Source organism: Diospyros lotus, chromosome 13 (genome assembly GCF_014633365.1).
Source record: "Diospyros lotus cultivar Yz01 chromosome 13, ASM1463336v1, whole genome shotgun sequence".
NCBI classification, from domain to species: Eukaryota; Viridiplantae; Streptophyta; class Magnoliopsida; order Ericales; family Ebenaceae; genus Diospyros; species Diospyros lotus.
The window spans coordinates 36,540,785-36,555,269 of record NC_068350.1 but is presented as its reverse complement, the minus strand read 5'-3'; the positions used below and the strand labels follow the sequence as shown (position 1 = coordinate 36,555,269).

Here is a 14,485-nt window from a genome sequence, read left to right as displayed (position 1 = left end):
TGTGTGTGCATGTGAAGGTTGTTCATGAAGCACCGCGCGTAATGATGTTAATAAAAAAAAAAAAGATTCCCGAAAATACCCTTATAGTGACACGCCCGGCGAGGCGGGGTGTTACAAAATGCTCCCTCGACCATCCCTTGTGCAACCCTGTGGCCAAAATAAGCCGTGGTCGACCAGCCATGTGCTGGTCATTGGCCAAACTTTTGGGTTTTTGCTCTTTAGCCCCTTAACTTTTGGCTTTTACCTTTTTGACCCTTTTCACTTAGCTCCTGAACTTTCTATAATTGTATTTAAGACCGTCAAGTCCTAAAACATCTATTTGACCCCTGAAGATTCTGAAAAAACATTGTTTTGACCTCATTCTGGCAATTTCAGAAAACTGCACTTAGGCCCGAATTTTCGTTTTGGCCCTAAACTTTTCGTTTCTTTCTGAAACCGTTGAAGGGTTGTTCTTTAAGAAAAATCGAAGCCCCATCAAGCTTTCGTTGACTTCCCGAAAGTCGCCTTCAATGATTTGGTTTTGCAGCCTAAATGACAGCTGCATTTTAGTTGTACCGAAAATCGTTTCCGATCCGATTTCTTTGGATACTATAAATCCTATCTCGGGATGCTCGTTAATGCCATATCATTTTCCTTTGGCATCTCAGCGTCAGGGCATTCCCTATAGTCGATTCGGTCTTTCATACGGTAATAAATTACCCTTATACCCTCATATTCGAATCTTTCTGGGAGAAGAGATATTTTAGGCTTTTATGATCTGTATAAATCTCCACTTTCTCCCAGTACAAGTAATGTCTCCAAATCTTTAGTACAAATACCATTTCTGCCAATTCTAAGTCATGTGTAGGATAGTTCATCTCATGTTTCTTCAATTGTCCCATTATCAATAAGTCAACCCATTGACTTTTTCCACTTTCGTGACAATTACCTACAAATAGCATATATAAACCATAAAAAATCATTACTCTCATAAAACAATTATCTCATCTTAGACTATATCACCGAGGCCCACTAAAGGGTCGTTACATTATTGGTGAGGGAAACTCATATTAGGGTCTCTTTGGAGGAGGTCTTGTTCACTCATTCTAACTTCCCAACCTCTCATTGGTCATCTTGATAAAAGATTCTTTTTCCCCTTACTAATTTTCTCTATTCTTTCTTTCTTCTCTATTGTTTTTTCTATTTTCTCTCTTCTTGTTCAACTCTTTTGAGTGGGAGACTATCCCTTGATCTCCTATTTATAGGACACATAATTTTTCTCATAAAGAAGTTAATTAACTTGAGGAAATTTTAATTTATTTTTGTCTTTTGAAATTTTTTTTCTTAAAAAATATCTCTTTATGTGTACATAAAAAAAAAAGGAAAAGAGGAAAAAAAAATAACAAATCAATGAAAAGTGATTTCCAAGCCATCCCGATAGTCAAAAAAGTCTGCCCAAAACAGCCATTGGGGTCATGGGGTCACTTTCTTAAAATGAGATACTACACATGATTTAGGGAAGTCTGTCTAATGTTCACAAGACTCAAACTCTCATACATTAAGTTCATTAATGCAACTATTTACTACTAAAATATCACTTTAGTGATAATAATTAGTGATTTTGATTATTTATTTTTTTATACATATACTTATTTAAAAAACAAAATGAACATTGTTGTTATCAAATTATAACAATAATATTTATTTATCTAGGATCAGCTTGAGCAAAAGTATCCGTCAATGTCAAGGTCTAGGGTATTATTCACGAGGCTTCAACGGATCCAGATTGGGTCGGAGTTGGAATTCAACAAGGCCTGAGCCTGGAATAGTATTCAGAATCTTCTCTACAAGGTACCTGGAGGGGCTTTCGTGGACCTTGATGGGGCTTTCAATAGATTGGTCTTCCAAAGTTAAGGGAAAGCCGTCCAGAATTTAGCCTGTGGGCGCAACAACAATTAGAAGGCTACGAGGGGGAATTCCCCGTGTGGGCTCTCCAACGGCCAAGTCAAACAATATTCTGAGAAATACGTCAAATGCAAGTCGTAGATAATATGCATGACATTATCGATATGTGCATAAATGCTTGTGTTTATGCTGATGAATAGTTGTTGGTGAATAGTTACTCTTTTATGAATATCATTATTCAAATAACCGACTGGGTCTTGATTAAAATCGACTGGCCCCAATAATTGACTAGGTCTTGATTAAAACCGACTGGCTCTTAATAACGAATGGGTCTTGATTAAAACTGACTGGTTGGAGAATCGATTGGGTCTTGATTAAAATCGACTGGGTTCTCATTAAAATTGATTGGCTGGAGAACCGACCGGATCTCGATTAAAATCGACTGGCATCTGATTAAAATCGATTGGGCCTTGAATCGATTGGATCTTCCTTAGAAACGACTGGGTCTTGATTAAAACCAACTGGCCTTAGCAATGACCGGCTTAAAACTGACGGCTTAAGAACTGACTGCCCTTAAGAACTGAGTGACCCTTTGAATGCTTGAGAACAATACAGAGTTTTTGTTCCTCCCAAAGATGAATCCCCCAAATGAAGAGACAAGCCACCTACTTATAAAGAGAGAGCAAGAGACATGTGACAGTCATCCCGCATTTCCCGGGGAACACGTGGCAACCATCGAGAGCTTCTCGGATAGCATATTCTCAACTTATTCCTCTCGGGATTTAAGATAGCACAGGGTTAAGAACCGAGTTGGACTCACTCGGTTTAATGGAACCGAGTGGGTCTTGATTGTGACCACCTAAGGGTGGCCACAATTTAAAAGAAATGGGGGCCGAGAGGCCCCTTAATTGAACCGAGAGAGGTAGGGTCGAGAGGCCCCCTTTAATTTAAATGCACGGGGGCCGAGAGGCCCCCATAATATGAATCCAGAGGGGTGGGGGCGAGAGCCCCCTTAATTACAACCGAGACCCACTCGGTTCAAAGGAATCGAGTGGGTCTCGGTTGTGGCCTAGTTCAACCGAGTGGGGGCCTCTTGGCCCCCCTTGTCTTGAACCGCGTGGAGGCCCCCCCCCCCCCCCCCCCCCCCTGTGCTCCCCAATTGCTGCTTGACTCTTCTTTGAATTGTTTAGTTGCCGTGTGGTCCAATTGCCTCTAATTCCATGCCTGCTATTATATATATAATATTCATGACTTGCTGGACTTCCAATTGTTTAATAATATATATTCATGTTGCATCAATTGTGTCTTCACGTGAAGGGCTTCAACTTCAATTGCCAAGACTCCACTAATTGTTTAATTGATTAAATATTTCAATTGCCAAGCTTCATCTCATCTTAATTTGCTTCTTTGAATTGCCGAGTGGGGCCCTTGTTGGATTAATTAATTGGGATGAGACTCGGGCCAATTAATTAATTGCCTTGCAGCGCCTTCTCCTCAATTGCCAGTTAATCTTCAAGCATCAATAATTTAACCCTCAAATGCAAACTTCATATTTTAATGTTGTTGATGGGTTCCGGCTGACTTCCACGGGTCTTTTGGCAGGGCGTATCAACAATAATAAACTTCATATTCAAGATAAAGGGGATGAGTGTAAGCAGGATACAGTGGCATTGGGTTGGGGTCTACCTTGCAAATGGTTGGTTGTCCCTTTTGACATAGAAAGGTCTTCTCATTCACCTAGAGTAGCTGCTTGGAAGAAAAGTAAGGCTTTTTCTCTTTCTTTTTAGCTTGTTTTGAGTTTTTAATTTTTTTAAAATACTGAAAATACATTTTTTTGGGGCTATTTTTGAAAACACAATTTTAGAAATAACTAAAATTTTTGTAAAGAAAACCCAAAATAAGGGTATTTTTAATGAAAATACACTAAAAAGTGGAAAACACAAAAAACAGCCGCGCCCCCCATCCCCCAAAAATCTCGAACAGATCTCTCTGTTCTCTCAAGCATTGGCTATTGATCGCCCGTCCCGCCATCTCCATTCCATATCTAATCGGTGTCACTGGCAAACATAGGCCTTGCTTCCTTCTCCATCATAGGTCATCGTCGTGGTCGCCATCGTTGTTCTTCATTGTCGTTCGCCATTCGATAGTTTAAATGCCACTGCCATGGTCGACTAGTTGAGTTGCTCATTCTCGGCCTTCAACACCCTTCAATCTGTTCCCCAAGAAAGGAAGAATGGGAGAACTGCTTCTGTTCAATGTCGTAGAACTCATTCTGTCCAAGCTAGGCGAACTTCTAGTCGAAGAACTCTTCCTAGCAAACGGACCAGATGCCGAGCTCCGGAAGCTTGAAACCGCTTTGTCGTCAATCAAACTGGTCCTATTGGACGCAGAGGAGAACCAGTCAACGAAAGTCGAGCTTCCCGAATGGCTTGCCAATGTCAAGGATGCTTTCGCCGACGCCGATGATCTTCTGGACGAGGTCGAATTTGAAGCTCTCAAGAACCAGGTTAGGGGAAAGTTACGGAACTATCTTACGAGCAGTAGTTCAATTAGTTTTCGCCTTTCAGTTGTTAGCAGGATCAAGGAGATGACAGAGAGGTTACATTTAATTGATGGTGGGAAAAAAAAATTTAGGCTTTCTGAGAGGTCTTCGGATCCGCGTAATGTGCTATACAGAGGAAAACTTTTCCACATCTTCCAAAATCTGTGCCAATTTCACATCATGGGCTGCTGAGCTCAAATCTGCTCAATCAATTCAGACTACACCCTCATATAGGTATAATACACACGATAAGCCTCTCTTCAGGACTAGAGATAGACATCTTACCTATTTGCCTCAATAGCGTCTGCTCTTGGACCATCATAGCTGTAACGCCCCGCCCTTTTCAAGGGTGTTAAATAACTTAAGAATTTCGGGAATATATATAAATTTTTCTTCATAAACTCAATATAAATCATTTTCCGACAATTCCGATCTACCTTCTCAGCATACCAAAATAAAAATAAAAAAACTAAAATAGGTAATCATCATAAATGCGGAAGCTAAAATCGAAACCTGATATGGTACAGAATCGAAATCCACTTTAATAATAAAATAAGAATTTGTACCATTACATCTTCAAATACTTAATTACATAGAGACTCATCATCAAGAGATAACAATTAAATACCTCAAAAGATACAACTTAATGATACCTCAAAAATACATTAAACTATAACAATTATACACGATCATTAATATAATAATATATCCTGAATCCTCATGAAGAAACAAATACTGGGACAACTCGCTAAATCCATCAACCACATCATCACGTGTCGTTACGTCTCAATCATCTCCTTGCCATATCTGCAAGTCCTAATTGGAACGTTTGAATGTTCTAGGGGCATAACCCGATTAGAAGATGAATCTTCTAGTGAGGGTTTAAAAACATGATATATGAATGTATGATGCAAATAAATGAACAAACATTGCTCTAGTGAATTCCCAGGCCCAGCTCGGTACGGAATCCTAGGCAAAATCTTGGCACATTCGGCAAGATAATCATAACGTTATTCCATCAATTACCCTTGGGGAATTACGGCTACACTCTTAGGTGACATCACATTCTCATGCACAAATATCATATGATAATAATATCGTGCCATGGAAATTATCATGACTTTCCATGCAATATGACAAAATAAATCATATCTTTCATAAATACCATGCATATATAAGCAATCATATCTTTCATAAATATCATGCATAATAAACAATCATATCATATAGATAGGATAACTCATCTTTAGAGATAAACTCGAATTTTCGAAAAGCGTGCATCGCCTCGATATTCGTGCCTGACCTTGATTTTCGTGCCAACTCTCGAAAGTTGCACCAATACTTTTCCTCGAGCACATAATTCTAAAAAGCATATTTAATCACTAAATATGCTCTAAAACTAAAGTAGATTTTGTCCTATTCTGTCTTCTTATATATATTATTACTTAAAAATGCATAAAAATATGCTCTAAAACTAAATTAGGCATAAACCTTCAAACACCCAATTTTGTCACACCCACACACATATATATAAACATTAAACAAGAATTATTGGTCTAAAATGTCACCTCCATCCAGAGAGACAGAGAGATAGAGAGAGAAGCATCGCTGGCATGAACCTGCAAGAGAGAGATGGGGGGGGGGGGGGGGGGGGGGGGGGGGAGAGAGAGAGAGAGAGAGACGTGGGAAGTTGACCTGAAAGCTTTAAGCCATAGAGGTTGATTGCTTCTCAATATAAATCGTTCTTCTTCAACACCCTTCAATCTGTTCCCCAAGAAAGGAAGAATGGGGGAGAACTGCTTCTGTTCAATGTCGTAGAACTCATTCTGTCCAAGCTAGGCGAACTTCTAGTCGAAGAACTCTTCCTGGCAAACGGACCAGATGCCGAGCTCCGGAAGCTTGAAACCGCTTTGTCGTCAATCAAACTGGTCCTATTGGACGCAGAGGAGAACCAGTCAACGAACGACGAGCTTCGCAAATGGCTCGCCAATGTCAAGGATGCTTTCGCCGACGCCGATGATCTTCTGGACGAGGTCGAATTTGAAGCTCTCAAGAACCAGGTTAGGGGAAAGTTACGGAACTATCTTACGAGCAGTAGTTCAATTAGTTTCCGCCTTTCAGTTGTTAGCAGGATCAAGGAGATGACAGAGAGGTTACATTTAATTGATGGTGGGAAAAACAAATTTAGGCTTTCTGAGAGGTCTTCGGATCCGCGTAATGTGCGTATACAGAGGGAGACGAGCCATTCTTTTGTTCATAGCGTCATGTGATAGGAAGAAGAAGGGATGAAGAAGCCATTGTTGAGAGGTTGAATGATGCTCGCGAACATGTTTCTGTCATTCCCATTGTGGGAATTGGGGGCTTGGGGAAGACAACATTGGCTAGGTTAGTGTACAATAATGAGCCGGTTGCTAGGGATTTTGAGCCGAAGATGTGGGTTGGTGTTTCTCAGGATTTTGATATGAATGTGCTGATGAAAAAGATCATTGCATCTGCAACGACTTCACCCTGTGATGAGCAAGATAGTGATCACTTGCAGCATAAGCTTCGGGGTTGTTTGGCCGATAAGAAATTTTTACTCGTCTTGGATGATATGTGGGACAGCGACCTAGTAAAATGGAGGGAACTGAAATCTCTCCTCATGGGTGGTCGCAGAGGAAGCAAAGTCATTGTCACCACTAGGTCTAATGCAGTTGTTTCCATTGTGGGCAGCGATCATCATTATAAACTTGGTGGACTTGCTTGGAGAGATTGCTTCTCTTTGATTCTGGAATGGGCTTTTCCAAAAGGAGAAGATCAGAGTAGGCATCAGAACCTCCTCGACATCGGAGAGCAAATTGCACAGAGATGTAAGGGCGTTCCATTAGCTGCAAGGTCTCTAGGAAGCCTGCTGTACAAAAAAACAGACGAACGTGATTGGCAGCGTGTGAGAGATAGTGAAATATGGAGGTTACAACGTCAGAGGCCAGAGGATATCCTGCCTGCTCTGAAATTGAGTTATGATTACTTACCATCTTACCTGAAACCATGTTTTGCATACTGTTCAATTTTTCAAATGGGGCAATACATTTACAAGGATAAGTTAATTCAGCTGTGGATGGCACAAGGTCTGATTCAGTCAATTCCTGGCCAAAATCTAGAGCCCGAAGACATCGGGGATCAGTATTTTGATGAGTTGTGTTCAACATCACTCTTTCAAGAGGTTGAAGAGAATGGCCCCTTGTATGTAACCTTTAGAATGCATGATCTTGTACATGATCTTGCACAGTCTATAGCACAAACAGAATGCCTAAAGAAGAAATCCCATACGGGAGATGTTTTAAATATGGTTCGGCATGTTTCCTTACTGGGTTGTGATTTGTCAGGACAGGGAGTAGAAAAATCCCTCCTGAAACTTCAGAAGCTGCGGACCATTTTCTTTCCACGGGATGGGATAAGATCCATGCATGATCGTTTTGTTGATGAATGCATCGAAACTTTCCTGTACTTGAGAGTGATCGATTTGGAGGATTCATGTTTTGAAGTCTTACCGAAATCTATTGGTTACTTGAAACATTTGAGGTTCCTTGACCTCAGTTGGAACTGTAGCATCAAAGAACTCCCTGCTTCCATTTGCAAGCTGCTGAATCTGCAGACTCTGAGAATCTCATATTGTAAGGCGTTGAAGAGGTTGCCTAAAAATATAGGGAACTTGATTGGCCTTAGACATCTCTATGTAACCACACAACAGGAATCTTTCCCTGAGAAAGCAATCGGATGCTTGACTTCTCTTCAGTCTCTGTGGATCACCGGTTGTGCCAACCTTGTTTGTTTGCCAGAAGAAATTCAGTGCCTCAGAGCTCTTCGGACATTAGCTATCAGCAGATGCCCGAGATTAGCATCTCTTCCAAAATGCGTAGCAAGTCTTGCCAAGTTAGAGAACCTGATGATCAATGACTGTGAAAAGCTCAACTTGGATGAGGGGAGAATCACTGTAATTGCAAACCTTGGCATCAGGACAATGGTATTTACAGAATTACCAAACTTTGTGAATTGGCCCCGTTGGCTGCGTGGCACAGCTAGGAGTGTAAATTACCTAAGGATTGCATTCTGCCCCAGCCTCCGGAAATTCCCAGAGTGGCTGCAAAACTCAGAGTCGCTTCAGAAACTTGAGATTTTGGGATGCCCGGAAGTGTCAGCACTGCCAAAGGGATTCCAACACCTCCGGGCACTGAAAGTACTGAGGGTTAAAGAGTGTAGCAGGCTGGCCCTACACTACACCCAGAAACAGCAAGAGACTGGCATATGGTAGCTCATATCCCAGAATTATATATCAACAACGCCAGAATCACCTCCTCTCATTATTAGGTAAGCTTGAATTTTCAACCCTCACCCAGCACATAAACATTGTATATCTATCTAATAATGCTAGAAATGAGGTTATTTGTGATAAAATCAAAGTGGGTATCTATTAAAAATAAGATACAGAAGCGATGTATAACATGGTTTGGACATTTAGAAATGTTAGACAAGCACTGGTGGACTCGCATGTGAATAGAGTAGATGAAGTGAAAAAGTTACGTGGGATGACACATAAGAGAAGTTATAATCATAAATAAAGGTGATTGATGTGTTAGAATTTATGTAATGGATACTACTCAATGGGTTAAGGTTTTTGTTGTTGTTGTTGTGTTATGTATTACTTGTTCAAGCTCCCTTGTCTTTGGAAGGACAATCCCAAGGAAATAATTTCAAAAATTTGGTGCTTTATTCGTGGTTCGAATTTTTCAAGCAGCTTACACATTTAATATAAAATTTTGGGGTATGTTTCCTATTTCTTGGATTTTTCAAGAAAGGTTTTGGCCCTCCCAGGGTCGGACCTTCCATGAGGCAACTGCCTCAGGGCCCATGGAAATTTCACAATTTAGGGGCCCATAAATTGAAAATTGCCCATGCAAATTTCACAACTAGAGACCATGGAAATTTCACAACTTAGGGCCCCATGCTTTTTCCACCCCCCACCCCCTTCACGTGACCCTTCTCCCTTTCTCTCTTTCGCTCGCTGCCCTAGCCCATGGCCCCTATCTCTTTGGCTTCGTCGCGTCTCGCCCTCGCCCTCGCTCTCGCCTCTCGCTGCTGCTCCGTCGTCGGTAGCTCGCTGCCTCTCTCTCTCTTCTTGTTGCTCCTCGCCCTTCGCCCTCGCTTTCTCGCCTCTCGCTGCTCGATCGGCGATCGCTCGTCCTCACCGACTTGCCTCGCCCTTGTGGTCGATGGCTGGTTGCTCGGGCGCTCGCCCAGCAAGCATTGCCTCTCGCTGCTCTGCTCAGTCGCTAGCTCGCCATCGCCCTTCATCGCTCGCCCTTGTGGGTTGTGGGTTGTGGCCGGTGGCTCGCTACCTCTCGATTGCCGATTGGGTCATCAGATTAGATCTGCTTCTCAGATGCTTTAACTCCAGATTTGCTTCAAACGGTTAGTTGCTCCTTCATTTCGTTTTGTTTCGTTTATGGTAGTTTTTAATTGATAATTTAAAAAAAAAATTAATTTTATTCTTATGGTATAAATATTTATTTATTTTTTATATTTTATTATAAAAAAATAAAATTTGAATGTAATATACAATTCGGGCCCATTTTCACGTCTCGCCTCATGGCCCCAAAAACTCAAGTCCAGCATTGGGCCCTCCAAAGACCTTTGTTTCCTTGTTCATGGGCCGTAAGTGCTTTTAAGTCCCTTTTTGTGCCAAATTGCCCTTTTGCAGGGCAACACCCTCTAATGATCCTTCTTTTCTAGCACCTCTAAAATCATATCTAAGACATGTTTACCATTTTTTTTTCATTTTTCCTTCGTCTTCAAAGTCCCATATAGTTGGCCCTACCTTGGTTCCTTGTTTTTGCCAGCTTAGTCTACTATTATTCAAATTTAGGTTTTATTAGTTTGATTTATTGAAATTGGGTGAGCCCAAGCTCATCTATTTGTAGAATTCTAGTTTTAGAATACATTAATTTTTAATAAATAGAAAATATTTATATTAATTTTAAAATTATTAAAAATACAAAAGTAGGTTGAAATAAATATACTTTTTAAATTCTCAAAAGGGTAACTAACCAAGCTATTTTATTTTATTATTTTTAAATTATATGTTTTTTTATTTTTAAAACACTTTTCTCCTTAAAATTTAAAATTAAATTTTATTTCTCATTATTACGAAGCAATATTATAGTATGATAATATATATTAGGGTAAATTACATCTAAATTTTAAATTTTCTTTTAGTTTGGGTTAGAGATAGTCATTTTTGAGAAGGTCTCATGTGGTTTAAAAATATTTCTAGAGGTTCATAAGTTTACTTTGTTTATTTGAGAATCTCGTCTAAAAACATTTTTAGACTTTGATGGGTCATTTAATATAAGTAATCTTTCAAATGTTTCAACTCTTATTAAAATCTTCTCAGGTTTACCAGCTGTAATTTTATCCCTCAAAATAAAATGGATATGTTTAAGAATTATTAAATATAAATGTCTGATGGTATGGTTGACAAATTGAAATTGTGTGTCTTGAGAATTTGTGTGCTGTTTAAGTAAAAATGTAAGTTTCTTTAATATTTTATTTATTTATTTATTTATTAGGGTGTCTGAGCTTTGCCCAACTAATTCCCAGAGGGTGGGTGACCTTACCCCCTGATGTACCCCTATGTAAATTCGAATGAGAACACACTTTATACACACTCAGAACTGGACATTACGTGCAGTCCATGCGAGACTTGCCTTTCAGTCTTATCATTACCTTTCAGTTAAATGTTGCCTTTCAGTAATAATTCTATCTTTCAAGTCGCAATACTGATTCAAACTGATATTTTATATGAAACTTTAAGTACTTTGCCACGATATGTACGTGGGGCAAGTTTCTTTAATACTTACATGATGGTCTATATGATGAATGTGACGTATGTCAAAATGATTGAATTCTCTTGGAATTTGTTTGATAGCAACTTGTGAATGACAAGAATAATTAGATTTAAGTCCGTTGTTGTAATGACTCGTTAGTGAGTCTAAATTATTTTTCGGTATTATTTTAGCCTGTATTATATTGTGGCCATAAAATAATTAAATTGGAAAAAAAAAGAAGAGAGATGAAATGATAAATAAAGGATGTGGATGGAAAAAGAAAAGAAAGGAAAAATAAAAGCAAGGGAAAAAAAAAAGAAATGTGTATATGCATGTATGTCTATTTTTAAGAAAAAAGAATTAAATTGAAAGGGGATATGATGGGAATTGGCATATTTAGCAAGGGGTAAAATGGAAAAAATCAAAGAGAATTAGAGGGGGGAAGGGGGTTGCTCGTGCACTTCATCCTTCATCTCCTCTCATTTCCTACCTTTTCCTTTTTTCTTTTTTCCTTTTTTTTCCTTGTTCTTCTGGACCACCTCAAGATCCTCTCTTCTACTTGTTTCTTCTTCCTCTAGCTTGGTTTGTAAACTTCAGTAAGGACCAAAGATCAGTTTGGAGGCAGCAATTTCAGCTTCAATCGGGTTTCTACAACTTAAGGCAAGTTCTCTTCCCTTTCACATTATGTATTTAATCCCCCTTTTTTTCATGGGGATGGTAGGAATGAGTTTTGTGGGGATTTTTGGAAGCCTTGTAAATGAATTTCACCAAGTTGAAATCTAAAAATTGGGGGGATCTTGGTTGGGTTGGTTTTTATGCAAAAATCTGGTTGTCTGTAAATCTTTCATTTGTTATATGATTTTGAGTGTTTAAGCTTGTGGTTTCATTGGAGTATTGATCTACCCCATATTTCCTAAGGATTGACACTAGTTTTGAGCCAAAATCGAGTTTAAATGAGTTGAAAATTGAAAATTTGGGTTAGGGTTTCGTTATGCAAATTTTGTTCTGTTTTTGTTTGCAAAAATCGACTTTCAATATGTCAAAACTTGACTCTCCTTCAAAAGTCGACTTCCAATTTGTAAAAAGTCAACTCTCCTTCAAAAGTCGACTCTCCATATGCCAAAAGTCGACTCTTGCAATGGACTACATTGCGCACCTTGTACCCTTTTAGCCATAACTTTTTGCTCCAATATCAGAATTGAGATCTGCTTTTTGGTTTGTAAACTAGACATCAAGGGATTTGATTTCATATATAATTTGGCATATTTTGGTTGTAAAATGAATTACAAAATTCCTATTTTAAAGTGACATACCATACAAAAAGAATGAATTATCAAGTATGTGCCCACAAAGAGTTCACAATTGTAAGAGTAGTGACAAGATGATCAAGTGGGGCTCAATTTTAGATGAGGCATAAGATGTTCACATACATGTTTCACATGCATGATATACTTATATGTACATTAGCGCACCTACTATTTCGCACGGAGGAAAAGCAAAAGGATATCCTATAAAGGAGAAAGTGTAAGACTGTGGGTTAGAGTCTCCCAACATCTGTCATTGTGATGTATAAGATTGTGGGTTAGAGTCCCACTATAGCTATTTATACTCGCATGAAATGTGGTCAAGACGAGGGTGGAAAGTGATCCACGAGATGATGGTGCATATATTTTACCTGATATCGTATGACATGTGTTGATATGATATATATATGGGATGCATGTATCGTTGAGTTAGAAATGCATGATGTAATCACACATGGTAAAATAAATTAGTTGTATGTCTATTTATGTCTCATTGTTTCCTACTGCCTTACTTTTTCATAAATTATACTTGTTGAACCTTGTGACTCACTTTGTTTATTCTGTGTCAATTCAAATAAAGGGAAAGCGATAGTGGGCGATGAGGCTAGTCACGCCTGATGGTGAGAGATGCATAGTGTATACAGAGTCACCTCGAGCGGAGAATCCTGGGGAGTGTCTTGTTTTCTTTTTAACAGGGCATGGAGAACAATTGTCTTCATGTAATTTTGTTTCATGCCACCATTTTTTTTTTTTTTTGGTATTATATGGGTTGTTAAGCCCAGACCAAACATGTTACTTGATTGTGTTGTATGAATGTCAAGTTCTCTACGTAAATGTTAGTATAATGTCATGAAAGTACTATTGGGATGCTTTGTTTCCATTTCTTAGCGACCTTTTCATGGATTGCCTATGCTAGTAGGTACTCTAGGAGGCAGACCGTGACAGTTGTGTATTAGAATTTGTCATTTTGAAAGAGTAGTATGATCATTATTTGTATATTGATATTTTGTAATGAGTGCATAAGGATGCAAAATTGCATCCTTAAATGTTTTTGATATTATTCTCTTGCCTTGATTATGTGATACTAGGACATGTATTGAAGTTTTAAAATGTGATTTTCAAGTTCATCTATATAATTTCTCAAGAAATTCTAAATATAGTGCAATAGTTATAGCTAGAGTCTTTAAGATCGTTCGAGTGACTTGTAGAGTTAATCGAATACATTCTCATAGAAAATGTTATTGAGAAATGAGTAATAGTACTCAAAATGCTAAGCTAGAGTAATTATTTATAAAATAACTCGAGCTTATCACTCGAGTGACATGGGATTAGAATTCTAGTGTTTAAAAGCACTTTAGCATTTGATATATTTCAGTTTTGATTTATGTCTTTGTATGATTTGATTTGAATATGTGAGTAATAATTTTCTTGAATGAATTTGATTATACATGTCTTGACAATGTCTTGTTTGATTAATGTTATGATGACATATCCAAAGGCTTAAATGTGGTAAACTAGTTTTGTTGTTTGTCTAAAGTATTTCTTGAATAATTGAGATGTCATGCTTGAATGCAAAACATCTTTGACTCTTGAATGTGCTCATTTGAATTTAAGTTTTTTTTTTTTTTTTTGTATGTGATATCTATGTGAGTAAATGATTGAAGAAATTGTTTTCTGTGATTGTTTCTCTCTCTGCTTTCCAAGCGATATTTTATTTATTAAGAGAATAGGTAAACCCTTAAGAATTTTTTGTGTTGTGTGTTGATATCTATGTGTGTATGCTAGGAAATTATCTTCATGATATTTACTAAGGAAAAATTATCGGTACTTCTAAAAGTATTCACGCTCTCATTTTGTTTAGTATCCTAAAAGTAAAACTTGCTCAAAGATAC

General features: G+C 38.4%; 2 protein-coding genes across 8 annotated transcripts in view; both read left to right on the top strand.

Moving 5' to 3' along the window:
* Window positions 1–14,485, top strand: part of LOC127788345 (putative disease resistance protein RGA1) — a 104,624-nt gene that overhangs the window by 85,302 nt on the left and 4,837 nt on the right. For 2 of the 7 annotated variants that reach the window (XR_008020325.1, XR_008020327.1), the window contains exon 2: window positions 11,868–11,949. The exons of 2 other annotated variants lie outside the window; for them this stretch is intronic. The gene's annotated coding sequence lies outside the window, so the exon portion shown is untranslated. Of the gene's footprint in view, window positions 1–8,844; window positions 9,037–11,867; window positions 11,950–13,173; window positions 13,217–14,485 lie in introns of those variants that run through there. 3 more of the 7 variants (XR_008020326.1, XR_008020330.1, XR_008020329.1) reach the window with 3 other exon arrangements.
* LOC127788220 (putative disease resistance protein RGA4) lies at window positions 6,888–7,876 on the top strand. Its single transcript, XM_052316331.1, has 2 exons — window positions 6,888–7,648; window positions 7,792–7,876. The coding sequence occupies exons 1-2, from the start codon at window positions 6,888–6,890 to the stop codon at window positions 7,874–7,876; spliced, it is 846 nt and encodes a 281-aa protein (XP_052172291.1).